This window comes from Filicampus tigris, chromosome 14 (assembly GCF_054856515.1).
Source record: "Filicampus tigris isolate MCC_2025a chromosome 14, RoL_Ftig_1.0, whole genome shotgun sequence".
Lineage (NCBI taxonomy): Eukaryota > Metazoa > Chordata > Actinopteri > Syngnathiformes > Syngnathidae > Filicampus > Filicampus tigris.
In genome coordinates, this window is record NC_141230.1 from 11,958,132 (window position 1) to 11,975,948 (window position 17,817).

The 17,817-nt window shown below is 40.6% G+C and overlaps 2 protein-coding genes across 2 annotated transcripts; both read left to right on the plus strand.

Annotated features, from left to right (window-relative positions):
- Window positions 1–3,815: 3,815 nt before the first annotated feature.
- On the plus strand, window positions 3,816–10,072 carry LOC147136376 (NXPE family member 3-like). Its single transcript, XM_086052534.1, has 5 exons — window positions 3,816–4,261; window positions 5,333–6,114; window positions 7,120–7,190; window positions 7,273–7,479; window positions 8,903–10,072. Exons 1-5 carry the CDS (start codon window positions 4,175–4,177, stop codon window positions 9,463–9,465), a joined length of 1,710 nt encoding a protein of 569 aa, XP_085908660.1. The 5' UTR covers window positions 3,816–4,174; the 3' UTR covers window positions 9,466–10,072.
- Window positions 10,073–14,166: 4,094 nt separating this feature from the next.
- On the plus strand, window positions 14,167–16,614 carry LOC147136377 (NAD(P)H dehydrogenase [quinone] 1-like). Its single transcript, XM_086052363.1, has 6 exons — window positions 14,167–14,312; window positions 14,397–14,573; window positions 15,116–15,246; window positions 15,321–15,434; window positions 16,117–16,218; window positions 16,284–16,614. The coding sequence occupies exons 1-6, from the start codon at window positions 14,309–14,311 to the stop codon at window positions 16,581–16,583; spliced, it is 828 nt and encodes a 275-aa protein (XP_085908489.1). The 5' UTR covers window positions 14,167–14,308; the 3' UTR covers window positions 16,584–16,614.
- The last annotated feature ends 1,203 nt before the right edge of the window (window positions 16,615–17,817 follow it).

Here is a 17,817-nt window from a genome sequence, read left to right on the forward strand (position 1 = left end):
AGACATTTTTGAAAAAGCCTTGCAAATGTTCTTGTTTAAAATGTATCAAGACAATGTTTTCTGAAGAATGCCAGACGTTTTCCTGTTCGAGAATGTATATAAATAAAAGATTAAAAATAAATAAATAAATAAACATGCGTCACGCCAGCATCTGTCAAACAGACCGCCGTTAAGAAGTGTCCGACCTTTTTTTCCCCTTTTTTTCTGGCGGAAATGGGCGTCTATAGACATGAGACTAAAATTAAATAAATAATAAAAACATATAATTACACATGAAAAAATATTGTTGTACAGGGTAAGTAATGGAAGCATTTTTTAAAATGTATTATTATTTTTTTTTAATCCAAGATTTGCCCCATCTCTTCTTCTAGGGAGTCTAGGCCAAGGTGGCACACAGCAATTTTCAAAATAAAAAAACAGAGCATACATAATATACAAGAAACAAATACCTTAAAAAATTAACACAGGCTACTAGTGCGCTGGCAAAAAGGATGAGTCAGCAACTACATCAGGTAAAATGTGTACTTATAGCATATCGTTAAAGATATTCACAGCAGGGAGTGCTTCTAAACAAAGTTTTTGTTGCAACTCATTCCATAAAAACGGGGCACAGCAGGATAACTCATTTTTGCAGAGCTTTGACTGCATCATAAGAAACTTGAAAATCACCTTATCTGTAGTTCATCTGGTATTACTAAAAAGGTCCATCCTAATAACTGACATGTGCAGTGGTGGGTACAAGAGCCTTTGCTTGTTACAAAGCGTATAGAACCATGTTAGGCAGTGTCCAGCTTTTTCAGCAGGGGTAATGGAGCATGGGTAGGAATCACATCATCAGCATAGGAACTCTGCACAATCCCCTTCCTCGCTGTTCAAACCAAAAAAAAAAAAAAAAAAAAAAACCCAACAATTTAGATCCGAGCATTTTCAGCAGATTCCTAATATTGCACATCAAATGCCATGTTCACACCAAACCTTTCGATGGAATTGGTTGAGTTTCCTAATAGAATACATAATTGCAAATTTTAATAAATAATTTTCCATGTATGCCAATGTTAGGATACATGATCTTTTATGATTATTTCATTAGGTTTGTGGGATAACAACTTAGATATTGATCTGAATGTGATTGGGAAAATGTGATATACAATAAATATAATAATTTCAGCTCAGATTTTTTTGTTGAAAGATTTTAACCCATAATGGCTCAAACAGTTCAACTTAATGACACTTGAATGGCCTTCATAACCTCCTCTGTCCCATTAGCGGTCAGCTCTGATGTGGTAGCATGCCGCCCCCTTGCAGCCAGCCTACTTTGTGTGCAGTGTGTAGGCAAAATGTGTAGTGTTACTCCTGCTGCTGTTAACATGAAGAATGCCCGCAACCCCCCAGGCCACATCACATAGCAGAGACGCACACAATAAAGGCACACAAGGAGCAGCGTATAATGCCTGAGACTAATGGAGAAGGTGAACAGTGAGTTCACAAGCACAGCCTGATCCTCAGATAAAAGACATAAATGGAAGTGAAGGATTCAAAGTCAACTTTTCAAGTATAATTCCTTTAACATGACAGTTTAATGTCAGATGAAGTTTTACGTGAGGCTTTTTTGCAAGCTTTGTGTGCCTTTTGACTCATTTGAGTGCATGTACATCTGTGTCAGTGTCTCCAGAGAGAAGCTATTGATGGCGGTCATCTGGAGAAACACCTGCCACCCCTCAGTAGGGGACCCCTCCCAACCATAAAATATGAAGAATTATTCGACAGAACCTCTCAATGGAGCAGAATAAATCACATGGGCCGTTTGACTGCTAATAGGCTCCATTAAAAAACAAAACGCAGAGGCTCGAGCTCTGGCCTGACGGACACTTAATTAGCAGTCATATACTATTTGACACTCACACAACAACAGTAAATAGTGGGGGTGGGAAAACCATTTGCATCACAGCTGAGACGTTCTGGGTTGGAATCTCAACTTGGGCCTTCCTTCATGGAACATGTTGTGCAATTTTTCAGCTACCTCCCAATTCCAGAAGCATGTTCATTTAGTTGAGGGTTTCTGAATGAATCCATATGTGTGAATGTTAGTCTGAATGGTTGTATTGTTTATAATGTGCCTGGTGATCGACTGGTCTCAACCAAGATCAGTTGTGAAAGGCTCCAGCTCACGCACAAGCTTAACTGAGTGCAATAACTATAGAAAATGGAAGGTTGGTTGGATTTACTATGCCGTATTATTATATATTTATTATATTTAAAATAAATTCAGGTAGCATAGTAGAGTAGGTCACATTTCTGCCTTACATTGTGGAGTTTATTTGAATTTAATCTCAGGCCTTGGGGGTTTTCCCCCGTGAGAATTGCGCATGTCTTAAAATTGGGTGGAAGTTGGGGTGTGTCGATGAACACGTCTGGTTGAATGTACTGTAAAGCCTTTCTAGATAAACAAACATGTGAATAGACTATTCACAGCTTAAATAGTAACAATTTCTATTTAAAAACACTGAAGTAAATAAAGGAGCAAAAATTGCTTCCACCGCTTTCTGCTCAATGTCAAGGTCCAATTTTTGAGCATATCATATTAACAATCCTCAGGTAACTGCCTTTAAAATGGCCAGTTTACTACAGATTGCTCTTGTTTTGGTTATGAATGAAGCGATGGTATTCGGCTCCTGTTCAGTTAGGGGCAGAACTTGCATTTAGGCACCAGAGGTTGCTAAAACTGCACAAGCGGAACATAACCTGGCCTTTTGAACATTCAATACTGTATACTGTATTTTTTTCTGATATGTATATCAAATGAGATATAAATTTGTCATTACAGTGAAATGTTGATGAGCAAATGCAAAGAAGTCCACTGATAGTGTAGTGGTACACACGCCTGAGTTGTGTGCGGGCAGCATGGGATCGATTCCCGCTCAGTGACAGTGTCTATGTGTGCCCTGCGACTGGCTGGCGACCAGTTCGGGGTGTAGTCTGCCTTCGCCCATTGACGGCTGGGATAGGCTCCAGCAACTCCCCGCGACCCTGTATAGGATAAGCGGTTTGGAAGATGACATGACATGACAAATGCAAAGAAGCATAAACCGCAGTTTAGCATGGCTTGTGGAAATGCTAAGTTAAGGAGTACTTAACACAAAACACTGATGTAAAGTTTAAAACAAGAGCATGCTTTGTTTAGACAATTTGAAATGGAACAAAATGAACAACAAGTATTAAAAAGCGGATACAAAAAGAGGTAAATATTGAATTACATTTTGACTGACAAATAAACGCAGGAAAAAGTTAAATAGCTTGTCAGACAAGCTAAATAGGACAAGTAACAAAATAGTAGATTAGGCCTTTAGACACAACTAAGCGCTGCAACTGTCTGCCGTGGAAGTGGGTTTTTTTTCTCCAGTTTTCCGGTGTCTACTGCATGTAATAACTTGTGTTTTAATGTATTGCTTTCACTGTCTCTGTTGTTGTATATTTGCTGTGTTGTTAATGTAAAGTGCTAATTGTTACAGCATAGCTGTTATGAAATGCTCTATATAAATAAAGTTGTATTGATTAGTCCAAATCATGTAAATTACGGTATTCACTTAAATAACTAAAGCCGATTGTTGATTTCCAACCAGGGTGCTGTGAGAAATCTTTATGGATACTGCGGACATGTATCCCATATGACGTAAAACACCCACGCACGCGCGCGCGCACACACAAAGTCCTCTTCACCGCTAAGCCTATTGACCAGAAACAGAATAAGTACTTCCCGTTTGGCATTTACACACAACAATAAACGCGAGGGACTACAGACAATTGTCGATCGGGTTGCACGACCTGAATTCCCGCTCATGAGGAAAAACGAAACATTTGACTAGTTTGAGTTTTGCCTCGCACGAGGTGCGTTCAGAACCATCAGCAAAAATAGGATATTTGAAAATGAGACGGCAAAAGCACCCAAAAAATAAATATAACGGCAACAATTGCAAACAATGTAAGCTTTAACGTTTGCATTGCTTTAACTTTTGAATCTTTGTTAGCGTTTCAATTTTAAAAGTTAATAGTAATTACTTTATTTTCGTGTACCATTTGTGGTGCTCCCCGGAGGCACTACCAGGTAATCACCTACAGTACTTCCTCGATATTATCATTACTGCGGCGACGGCAGGTACAATTAACACGACAAGTCATGGCCCTAAATGTTTGGAAATATGTTCTCATCATTCTCACTCTGTTCGGAATCATCTGTATGCTGTGCATCATCACCAGTGGGGAGGTGAGAGAATTTTGTTATTATTTTTTTTTTTTGCATGCTACAGTCTCACAAGTTTACATGGAACTGGAAAAGTTTGTAATATGTGAACCACTATTTAAAGAAAACATGAGAGATCAGGCAGCACACATTTATTTTATTTTAATGGGATTCAAATTAAGCTATATTTGGCATTTCAGAATAACGCAATTATTCTGAAATGCCAATTTCAGAATAACACAATTATTCTGAAATGCCATGGGGATCCTAGCTTGCCCATTTCCCCCAATCATATGTAGATACTGTTTAAAAGCAATTCTTTTCGCTTTTTCTGCAAACTATATTGAACTATTGTCTATGAAATATTTTGGGTTACAACCGAATTAGAACAGCAACAGCAAAGCATAATTAGAATAAAGGTAACCGAGAACAAAATACAAATCTTGCATTGCACAATTTAATAACAACTCAAAAGATCATCATTTTTATTCCCTTTATGATAACTTTCTTTCATGATGAACATTGGTTTGATGATTGATTGATTTAAAAGAATCCCGAATGCTGAATGGCACCTGGTCTTACAGGGATCGAAAAAAAAAAAAAAACTTACATCAAAAGATCATATTTCTAATAGCACATCAGCCAAAATGTCATAGTATACATGCTTATAGTACTAACAGTTCATTTGTTCTGAGAAATACTGCATTTATGCCTGACAATGAATTGTGTTTAAACGACATATTTGTCTTCACATTCATTGAAACGAACAAAACAAAAAAGCGATGACATACTTGTCAGACCTGATAATTGCTCAGCAGTTAGAAATGCATTCTTAAATTGTATAGAGGTATTTGGTAGACAAGAGGAAGCTATTCCACTGCCTTTTTTAAAGCGTGACATTTTGGGCATGTTAGTGTCCCCTACCACAAAATGGCACATGGCACACCAGTGTGCCAAGGCACAGTGGTTGAGAATCAGTGAGTTACAGTGATCCATATAGTTCAAATGTAACAACCTAAGCACACTGAATTGCCTTGTGTAAATGTGCTAAATAAACAAAACTGCCTTGCCTCGCATGTCTTATCATCTCCTCAGAACTGGAATTACAGCATTGTGATACCACCGTACAAGGTCCATAACTGGAACCAGTCATCAAATCTCTCTAAAAGCCTGCTGACATTTCACCATTATCGCACCTTCTGTCCACATCTGGGCAAGCCACGATCACCTGAAGAAGAGCTGGAGGTACGCGACCTGTTGAAGTCCATCGCCTGGCCCCATCCTCCCTCTGGCTCCGCATCACCCGACCCGTCTTACACAAGCGACCCGGCCCACAGCTTGTTTACAATCGTCCCGTCCAAAAACAACCACAGTTGGTACGTGGGCGACCAGTTGGAAGTGCAGGTCCGCCTGCGTGACTTCAAGGGCCGGCCCAAGCGTTACGGTGGCGATTTTCTGTTGGCCCGGTTGCACTCCCCAAAGTACAAGGCGGGTGTGGCCGGGCAGGTGTTGGACCACGAGAACGGACTTTATTCCGTTCGATTTCCATTGCTGTGGGAGGGCTCGGCTCAGATTAATGTCATGATGGTGCACTCCAGCGAGGCCGTCGCCGTGCTGCGGCGGCTGAGGGACACGCGGCCCGATCGAGTGTTCTTCGTTAGCATCTTTCGCCGAGGCAATCATTCTGAGAAGGTGATGTGCAACATGTGCCTGCCGCCAGACAAGGGGCCGCTGTGCAACTACACGGACCTGCACTACGGCGAGCCGTGGTACTGCTACAAGCCCAAAATGCTCGGCTGCGACACCAGATACAACCACATCACAGGAGGCTACATCAAAAAACTCATCCCCAAAAAGGAAGCTTTGCTCTTTCAGAGGTTTGTACACTCAATGATTTGCTATTGCAAATGGCACCCGGCGAATATTCTATGGTATAGTTTGTAACAATGTCAGCACATTAGCGCAAAGCTCCATGCGCGTTTTGCGCCGTGCTCGTTGTCCACAAAATGGAAAGGAGCATAGGTACAACGTTGGGGCGGTCTTTTCAAATGAAGACTCCTATTGTGATATTATGTCCTACTGGAAGTCATGCACATACTGTAATCATTTCTCCTCGAGAGCCCTCAGGAATAAGGTGGATAGACTTCAAACAAAATCTCAGCGATTTTTTTCCTCCCCAAAAATCTGATTTCCAATTTTAATCGATTTTTTTTCCCATTCAAATAAAAAGAAAAAGGAAACCTTAATGACATTATTCAAAATTTGGAGAAGTGGTCCTTTCAAAACATTCCTCAATCCCTTTCTGGACACTCTTATTGTGAAGTCATACCACCGGAAGTAGTCAGGAAAAAGTGATACTCCTTGATTAAAAGTATTTTGATGCACGCCGATCGGATTAACAATCGACATAAACCACCTCTCTCGTTCGGAATAAAATCTTGATTGGAATGCGCTTGATCGGATAAAAATATTCAGAGTGGGGTGTGTACATTTTTTTCCCGATCAGGCATTTAATCCGAATAAATGTGTCCATGTAAACATAGCCACTGACCATGCTTTTTTGTGAAGTAGCTACTCATCAGCAAGCTTTACAGAACAATCCTGACCATTTGAATCGGGTGTGTTGGGGTAGTGAGAGAATAGGATGGATAGGGGCTCTTGTGCACCCCTGGTGTAAACAGTGTGTGTCAGTCAGACCCCAAAAATTCCAATTAAGCAAATATATCCATTAATTGCCCAGCCCATTAATTGACCGATGACCACGCATTAAAAATCTGAGTTCCAACTAAACTATATGTGGACCCACCGTTTTGGGGGATGTGGCTGCTACTGTTGCAATAGGTCATCCATAAAATTGTCTTGTCTGTTGTTTTTGATGTCAGGGGAAAGAACATCAAAATTCCCATCCAATCTTCCACAACAAAGTCCATCAATGTGCTGCCTTCCAGGAAAGGTACTACAGACCTTCAGACGAATACTCACTTATTTTGGTTGGGTGGCAATCTATCACATCATTGTGTCTGTTGTCAATTTAGAAAACAGTAGTGAAAAACTGGACCCTGTGGAGCTGGCGACGTCTGGGTTCTATTACCAGGACTCGTGGAGGCCATTGGGCGGTGTTCCCATGCGCCAGTTTCACAAGGCGGCTGCCATCACTCAATGTTTGACTAACAAGTTGGTCTACATGTACGGCGACTCTACCATGCGCCAGTGGTTCGAGTACCTCCTCACTGTACTTCCGGGTAAGCACTCATGTCCCATAAGTATTTTTGTATATAATGTAGGCACAAGATCATGATTTGCTTGTAGACAAATGGTGGGGGTTGTGGGGAGGGGGGGGGGCAATTTGCAACTACAGTACTACTTCTGTATCTTGTGGCATCTGCGTGTACAATTACATTTTAAGAGTCAGATCTTGTAGTACGATATCACGCCACACGGTGGTGCCTCTTAAATTTATAATTTCAGTTGGGCACTTCTTTTTCCTTGAACTTCTTCAGTACACTTTTTTTATGGACTCGCTGTGCTCTTGAGTAGCGCGTGGTAAAGCTGAGGAACTATTGTTTTGTCGTATATTAAACACGTGCTTGTGGAAAATCAAGACGTCTTCGCTTTGCTCCATCGGCTATCCAACAACGCGTCACTGTATAGACACCTTCTCAGCCCACACCACCACCCGCTACAACAATTAAATTATAACATATTATTTAATGAACAAGTGAGCTTGCGCTTTTCTTTTTCTTTTTTTTTCGTGTGCCATTTGCCGTTGTACACCTTCCTCCATTCATCTGTCTGTCCCCTCCGCCTGTCTCACAGCATCAGCTGCTCTGCTCCTTGTCTCTAGAACTCAACGCAGAAATATAGATTATCCATCCCCGACCCCACGCCGCCCCATTTCATATCACAACTCAAAACACATTTGTTTAAAAGTGCCTATTCAGCCTAATGGCATTTGCTCTGCCACTTTCTGTTGCTTTTAATGATTTTAATGAAATAATGTATTGTATACGGTGTCCTTGGCTCTCAAGAAGGGCGCTTGGAAAAAAAAAAAAAAAAAAATATATATATATATATATATTCCCCGTGCCTGCACTCAACACTAAACTCTGAACCAAATGCGCAATTGCCCGAACCCACTGATTGAATCAGTCACTATTTTGGTAAAACCATAGGCACTTTTCACCTGTTTAGACAAAACTTCCATACACATTTTTATTGTGATGCACCTGTGTTTCATAATGGTGAGCACAGATCGCCATGGTCAAACACAACTAAAGCACAAGTGTCACTGGTTGTACGCAGTAACTCAAAATTGATCACACTTGTGGTTAATGATGTGTGCGAGTATACAGTCAAGCCCGAAATTATTCATACCCTCAGGGTATAGCAAACAGATATTGGTGGTAATTGATGACATAGAGGGTATTTTTACATTTATTTATCTACCTTTAATATGTATGAAAAAAGAAAAAAATGTCTCCAGGGAAAAGGGCACTTTTCTCATCCAGGGCAAAAGGGCTATTGCTGAAGCACCACTATTAAGAGACTTTCTGTGCACATGCCTGAGTGTACTCATATTAAGTATGGATGATGGACTTTTTTCAGTGCTTGTGACCACGTTTGTGAAAGATACCGAACCCCCAGTGATTGTATTCTGCCCCGCAGACTTGAAGAATCTCAAACTGGAGAATCCCAAAAAGTCGGGGCCCTTTGTAGCAGTGGACAGCAACCACAATATTCTGGTCAGCTACCGTTTCCATGGCCCACCCGTCCGCATCCAGCCCGTTATGATCAGCGAGCTGCGCTACATCGCCAACCAGCTGGACGGCGTGACCGGCGGTACCAACACAGTGGTGACGCTCAGCGTCTGGGCTCACTTCAGCACCTTCCCTGTGGAAGTGTACATACAGCGCCTCCAGCATATCCGCAAGGCGGTGGTGCGACTCCTGGAGCGGGCCCCGGGGACGGCGGTGGTGATCCGTACGGCCAACCCTCAGGCCCTGAACGGGGACATCAGCCTATACAAAAGCGACTGGTTGATGCTGCAGCAGGACATGGCGCTACGGGCCATGTTCAAGGGTCTCGACGTTATGCTGGTGGACGCCTGGCAGATGTGCGTGGCCCACCGTGCACCTCACAACCAGCACCCTCCGAGGCCCATTGTCAAGACCATGGTAGACATGATGTTGTCCTACATTTGCCGTGATCAAACTAGGAGCACTGTATGATTTTCGTAAAAAGAATCAGGTTGGAAGTGTGAACGAGTACTATAGCACTGAAAAGAAAGCACAATTATAAAGTTGTAATTTAAAAAATGAATTTCATGATTTTTTTAAAATTTGTCAGCAATGTGTGACAATGTACATTATTTGCATTAAAAGGGGAGAATGTACTGGATATTTTCGACAATTTAAGCGCATTGTATTCTCTGAATAGGATGACCATTGCTGCACATGAAAGTTTTAATTAGTGGTGTCAGTTAAACGAGTTATTAGCGGCGTTAACGCAACGCCCCTTTGACACCTTCAATTTTTTTATTGCGTGATTAAGGTTTCCATAGCAACCAGTGGCTGCGTTGATAAACGCTGCTAGTCTTATAGAGTAGAGGAGGCGTTACATCTGCTTATAAATATTGACGAGTCTGAGAATCTCTCTCAGTAGCAGGTAAGGGCTTTTTTAGTTTCCAAAGCTTCTAACTAACTATATGCCATCTTAGTGTTTTTATTTGCATACATACCTTTTTTTTTTGTTCTTTTTTTTTCAACTTCAAAAACTAGATGTGTTAGAGAAAAGCTGAGATTTTGGATTCCACAAATAAAATTTTGTTAAAAACAACTGTCAGACCTAATTTAACAATGTGTTCTCCAAATAATCGTAATTTACAAAGCATAATTCCGCAGCTAAATTCTAGATGCCTGTGATGACAAACCCAAAACACTTGAAAGGCAAAAGTGACAAAATTTGTCCTCTGCGAAATGACGTTGCAGATACAGTATCTGAAATGCTAATTGTGGATACCCGGAACCCTCTTCTAAATTCAGTCTGGACACCATCTGTTTTCAGGCCAGATAGAGCCACAAATCTTTTTCATCATAATCATCATGTAGTATACACATGGCCAATGATGGAGGAGGTATTTTTCTTTTTCTTTTTTTTTCTTCAGACCAGTTGTTGTTGGGTTAGGTGAGAAATTATGAAAAATGAAATATCTTAAGAGCATGTATTTTGCGCATGTATTTTGTCCATATTTAAAATGTCATTTTCGTCATATACTGTATCTGGTTAGGAAGTTCACGGTCCTATGTACCTCCCAGTAGCACTGATGAAAAATTGTGGCCCCCTCCAGCATCCCAGTTGCGCATCCCGGGTACAGTGGTTTAAAGGTAAATTACACCTCATGACTGTAGGGGGAGTCGTGGAGCTAAAAACCTTCTTATCCTTGTGCGGAGAATTGATTCCGACAAGTAAACCGTCATTATTTCCCCTCGCAGCTGTATTGCACCCACTTACATTTGTTATTGAACCACTCAAGCGCGTCTTCCACTTGCAGACCAAGCAGACGATTGACTTTGGATGCTGACAATGAAACTTGAGTGCTTCTCCGAGTGCGCGGCTCGCCGTCACAGTTCAGCGCACATCGTTTCATCACTTCGAGGTTTTGGTAGTGCGACTCTCACAAGACTGACAAACATGTAAGAGCTTGATGAACTGCACGTGGAAAAAAAAGCGCGAGAGGAAGTGGATGGAAATGCATCCAATCACATTTCCTGTTGAAATACAGCAGTTAAGGGCCACTTGTGAGTACATGATGATTTGTATGTGTGGAACAAGATATCAGACTAGATCAACAATGACAGGAAAAAAAAAATAACAGGGAAAATAAATCTGGATTAAAAAAAATTATCCCAACTTTGTACAATGCATTATATCTGAACAGAAATGCTAAAATATTGTAATTCTAGAATAATTAGAATTTGTTGCCTCAGACATATGTGAATTTAATGTGCTCAGCCGTTTGCTTCATTTATTTATTTAGGGGGTCAGTATAAAAGATGACTTTGTTAACATGCACAGTCCTCTGAGGTAATTTGCATCTTTTATTCTCAACACCTTTCTTGCGACAGTTGACTATTTGCAACAAAACGCCTGATGGTTCTGTGACCACGCCCCAATATATTAATAATTTCTAACTTTAAAAAGAGTGATGTATCCCTGTGAAAGGCTTTCTAATTTTTTTTTACTCTTTCTGTATAAATGTGATCTCTTTTGGGGCCCATTTTGCCTGAAGTTAATAAGCTGTCTAATTAGGCAAAACTTGATATAGTCGAAACAGTTTAAAACAAGAAAGGATCGTGTGATATTGTATGAAACTGGGATACTGCATGATTGAAAACATTTATTGTGGCTTCTACATCCTCATTTCTCGAATATCATGAATGGTGCAGGTGGCCAAATGTCTGAAGACACTAAAGATGGCTACACACTGACCGATTACCCCCTTATTTGAGAATAATTTAAAATCTAAAAAGAATCCCAAAAGTCTAAAATGATTTTATTTATTTATTTATTTTCATCATAAATTTAGTTAAGATGTGTTATAATCGTGACGTGAGCACCTTGCTGGTCACAATCTAAATCGGCTGTCAATTACCAGCTTTAATATTTTGCAAAGGCAGACTTTGATAAATCTCATTTACTGACTCATTAGGTTGTGCAAGTGTACTTAATGTTTGCGATCATTTTCCATGACTCACATGGCTGTGATAGTGTCTCTGTCTAATAGCAAGCAGTGCCGTCACAGTTCAATCGTTATGTTTTGTTTACATGCACTCTTTACAGTGACATTTATAAGGTTGCTGTTTGCATGCTTTAAGCCTAAGTATGTTTAGTCACCCAATACACAAAAGCCAAAACGCATGAGTCACCGTGGCATCAACGCAGGGACACTTGTTGTAAAAAGACTCATCACCATCACCACCAAAAAACATCCTGTTTGCTCAAAGTGTCACTGAAGGTCCATAACCTTCAAATCGCAAATCAGAGTAAAAAATAAAATAAAGAAAAAACAAAATGGGAAAAAAATATCGACAATTGGTGATTTTACATTTCCAATCTTCAGTTTCCAGAAACTAATCGCGCAATCGAATGAGGTCTTCCATGAATAAGTATGATGTTTTGCTAAATCGCAGTTCCATGGCAAGTCATAGCATCAACACGACCAAGCGTAAATATTTTCTGATCTAAAAGGTCATTGGAAAATATAGCTTTTTGAGCAAAAATTTATTCTTGTGGCCAGTATAGTTTAAATGGGAAATTGGTGTATTTTTCCTTAGCCCAATGTAGCTTTTTGTAACCAACTATAGTTTTTGAAGTAGAATAGATTTTCCATGGGCAACTATAGTATTTTTGTTCCAAAATATAAAATTTAGTGGTCAACTGTTGCATTTTTTGGGGGGGTCTTAATGTGTGGACTCAAGCACTATATAGAAAATGGATGGCTATAGGGAGAAAATAGTAGTTGATACAACTTGTAAATAAATACCTGTATACATAAATCAACATGTATGCAAGTTTTCAAATGGCCATAAGATGTCCCTACCGCAAATATTTCATCTATTCCCAGAAACTGAGCCTGAAGAGAAACCTCCGTGCCTTTTCTAAAGTCCCTTTTCTACACATAACCTGCAATCGACATCTGTGGTTGCATGCAACAGATCCCCTTCAGGCGAGTCTTCTGTGTGTCCTTCATGTTGGACAGTTTGACACAATAAGTGTGAAACATACCAGCGAGGACACAAACAAAACCCATGTGATAAAAGCATAGCTCAAAGCAAAACACATGCCTTGCCGTCCTACGCAATGCCGGAGTGTGTGTTGTTAAAACATACAATCATAAACAGCACATTTGTTGTAAATCTTGAACAGTGCAGCCAATGCTTTGACGGCTTCCCATCATGCCCGCCCTGACACAGAGGGCTAACTCTTGGCGCGCTTGCGCTAAGGTTGCATGTTAATATGAAGCAGACGCACAATTGCTGCTGCATGATAGATGGCACATGCGAGGGATTTGACTTCCAGATGTGTGCCAGCTCGTGTTTGCCTTTGATGCGCTCGCCTTTTCCCCGTTGTGAGCGCCCTCCGACTTAGTTCGCATTAAACGTCAGCAGTCATGCAAAAGAGATGCAGCGCTTGCCTTGGGCTTCATGTGGTTTGAATATCTCCAGAAAAACACACACACACACACACAATTAATAACCACCACTGGATGAAAACGGGAAACATAGACACACGTGTTTGTTGAGTGCAATTTATCATGGGATTAACTCACACTATAAAGCTTGCATATTATTTTGTGGTACACTACCAGACTCACTTGTTGCACTCAATTCCGGTTCCCTTATTCCCTCAACATGTGGTGGTGCATGGTCCTTGCATGTATCGACTGCATTTGTGTGTATGTCCAGTGTCCATATGCTTCATTCTGTTTGTCATTGTATCTAATCTCTGTCTATGTACTACAATATGTATCTAATTATTTCTATATATGAGTATCTAGGTCTATATAGCTACAGCATGTATAGAACATTGAATCCCAGTAGTTATGTGTCTATCTTTAATATATGATGTTGTATATGTTGTATCTTTAGTATTATGTTTCTACAATTATCATTTTTAGATAGCTTTCTATCTACTGCATATACTGTAGTGTTGTGTCTATCTAAAGTATGTTATATTTGAATTATCCATAACATGTATGATATTTCTATCTATCTATCTATCTATCTATCTATCTATCTATCTATCTATCTATCTATCTATCTATCTATCTATCTATCTATCTATCTATCGAACCTTTATTTAACTATGCAGGTTTGTCCCATTGAGATTAAGACCCCCTTATTCTAGCTATCTATCTGGGTGTGGTCTGATTGGCAGATGGTGCTAATTGCTGATTGCCAGCGCCTGTGAGACCCAATTAGTCTTCCAGTATAAAAATCCTTCAGAGCTACTGTTGATCATCTCAGCAGTTCTTTAGCCATATTTTGTGCTTTGTGGCAGCTGGTTTTAGAAATGAGTAAGTTGGTCTTGATGATGGTAAATTCCAGTAATTATTCTCTTATATTGATAAGTAATTTGATTTCCCCCTCCCTTTCTCTAGCTTTGGCAGCAAAGAATGTACTTATTGTGTATGCCCATCAGAGCCCAGGCTCTTTCAATTCTGCTGCAAAAGACATTGCCGTGGAATCTCTGACTGCTAAGGGCTGCACGGTCAAAGTTTCTGACCTCTATGCTATGAAGTTTAAAGCCACTGCTACAGCTGAGGACGTCATAGGTGGTAAATATCGTAATTAGGTGGTGGTTCATCTGAACCAAAACTGGTCAAACAATTTCATCTCAAAGCTTGTGTGCAATGTGCACTTAAGTGTCCAACGTTCTGCAAGGGGCCCGGACTGCAGCAAAATGAAAAGCTACACTAGCTGTTGGTCTACCTGGTCATTTACATTTTCTTTGTTTTAGGTAAACTATGATGCAGGATGTGTCTGTTTTACAGATAGGCCGATGTAGATTAACTTGTTGCTTGATAGTGTATCAGGATTAAACTGCCTGCTCTCTAACATAAAATGAGTGTATTTTTGTTGCACAATGCCCAAGGGCTTGCTGCATTTTAACATACTGTAGTGTTAAAGCCAAATTGAACTTGCAATTGTGCAAGGTCAGTTCATCTTTGTATAAAACAAAGAAAGCCAAATGGGAGGGGAAAAATATTGAATTATATGCTAATGTGACAGTGCAATCACAACTTCTATTTTTTGGAGTAGTATGCCCTCTTGTGGGGCACTTGCCCATTTGCTCCTAACACTGAGTCTGAAACTTGAGGTGAGTTCAAGCCGGCTGAGCCCTTCCGTTATGCTGAGGCAACCAAAGTGGCGTGGCAAGATGGAAAACTGTCTGCTGACATCACTGAGGAACAACGCAAACTCTCAGAGGCTGATCTCATCATCTTCCAGGTACTCCGAAAGCGCGTTGATGTTGCTAATCAAGCTGTGTGCATCTCTCTGAACACAAGTTCAATGTGTTTCAGTTCCCCATGTACTGGTTTAGTCTGCCTGCCATCCTGAAGGGCTGGATCGACCGTGTGCTCACACCTGGCTATGCACACTCCAAAGAGAAGCGCTACGGTCAGGGAATCTTCCAGGTGAGGCATTAAATGGGATTCTTAATGGCGCTAATTGCTTATACATTTAAGTGTACATTTAGTGAGCTACCTATGTCAGGTAAACTTCAAAGACAATCAAGTTTTGACTTGACTCGGTCTCTTCCTGGCTAAAGATGCACTGCATGTAGCCGCTGTCGAAGCTAACAGCACCCAGAGAAGCCAAGTTGTCAACATCACGTTATGCTAATATCAAATACACAAGCTAGCATCTCCGTCGCAGAAAGCTAATAAATGACAAGCTAGCCACTCCGTCGGGTAATGCTAATATAAAATGCACAAGCTAGCAAATGAGTAAAACAAATGGACGTATTGGGCAATCTGAGATGGGATGTCATTTTCAGAAGCCAAAACTGCCACCCCCAAAGATGGCTAAAAGCAAGTGGAATAACTTATTCCACAAACGCAATATTTATCAGACTGCCCAGTTTCAACTAGTGAGCTTGCATAGAACAGATTTTAGGGAAAAAAAACTATGCGTTGACTTCCACTTTAAGGAATCTGAACGTCTTCAATGTATATGGTATTTTTGTCCGGCCAGGTGTGTAATGAAACAGTAAGCGCCCCCAAAATGCTGCTTTAAACAGGGTTGTAGAGGGGGTTATGAGTGTAACATGGATAATGGCATCTCCACAGTTGGCAAAAAAATGTATTGCTTCAACAGGACAAGAAAGCTGTGCTGTCTTTCACTACTGGCTCTCAGGAGTCAATGTTCAGTGCTAATGGCATCAATGGAGACATGAATGTAACACTCTGGCCCATTCAGGTATGTTTACACTTTATGTTTCTAGTCTTAATGAACACAAACCCTTAAAGTGTAAATTTCAACAGAATGGCATCCTGCACTACTGCGGCTTCCAAGTTCTGGCACCTCAAATCTTCTGGGCTCCGTCTCACGCCCCCCAAGAGGCCTGCGCTGCCATGCTCCAGGCCTGGCGCAGCCGCCTTGATGGTCTCCTAGAAGAGGCCCCCCTCTGTTTCACTCCCATGGACTGCTTTGATAAAGAGAAGGGCTTCCAGCTGAAGCCTGAGGTCCAGGAGAAACAGGCCGGCAAGAAGTTTGGTCTTACTGTGGGCATCCACATGGGCATGGCTGTGCCTCCTGATAACCAGATGAGGGCTGGAGTTTGAAGTTGATAAACTAAAAAGAATCTCAACTTGACTCTTGTTTGGACTTTTTTTTTTTTTTTTCTCTCTTCTCTCTTTCCCTTTCTCATAGAAATGTAATTGTGGAACCTTTTTAAGTCAAAATGGGCTTAGGCTGTGTGGCTGCTCAGTATAATTGGGACTGAAGACTTTCAGCCTCTGCATGACAGCAATTTTCTGTAGTAATGAGTTTGTGGTATGTGGAAAGTAACTGCCAAGTATTTAACTTTCTACAACTTGCGTTTTATCTTTAAGAACTACTGCATAGCTGAATTTTGGGGGCAGACTTAACTGACTCAAGCTGACTCGAGGCAAGACACATTTGCAGAATGAACCTAACAAGTAGTAAGCTTGACCACCCCAACTTGACTGCACATGGCAAATTGCTCTTTCAGTGCTTTTTGCATAACTTGCGGTTTTCAATTAGAATTGGTATTTGGATAGTCCTCTGCTGTTCATTTTCACTTGAGACAAAGATGTGTGACAGTTCCAACCTTGCCATTTTGAGGCTTCAAATGGGGCTTTTTATTATTATTTTTGGCTCACAGTAACAAAACATGTGGACATGTTCATCCAGCAATATCCCTACCTTTTCTGAGCACTGGGACACATAAACATTGGGCATAAGGTAATAGCAATACAGAAGCCTGGGAAAATAACTTGAATTCTTTTGTGGACTTGGCTGAAGACTCAAATTAGAAGTGCTTTCTTCCTTGGATACAATTAAAATATACAATGGCCTGGCTAGGTACAATCCATTCTTGAATGCCTGTCAATCTGATTTGTTAATGATTTAGTCATTCCCCCCCAATAGGAAATTATTTTCCATTGTCATGGACTAAGTAATAGTTGGCAATACAACAAATATATTAATTTCTTTATAATAAGCATTACAGATAATGACGATAGAATTGCTCAATCTTTGAGGTACAGTGTCAATCATTTAAAGTAAAGTCTAAACTGTGACAAAGGATTGCTGTGTACCCAGTAGGTGAGACTCTTCATTTTAATACGCAGCAGAGTGGACTTTGAGGTGCAAATTTTGTTCTACCAATTTTGGCCATATTATACAGAGCAGCCAGAACAGATGTTTACAGCATTCATATATCTATTTTCAGTTTTACATTTAGAATCTGTGGCTGGTGAAACAAAATGGCCAAACAAGACGCAACACTAATTCATGGAGTTTAACCTTTTGATGATCACTGCTCAGTGCCCA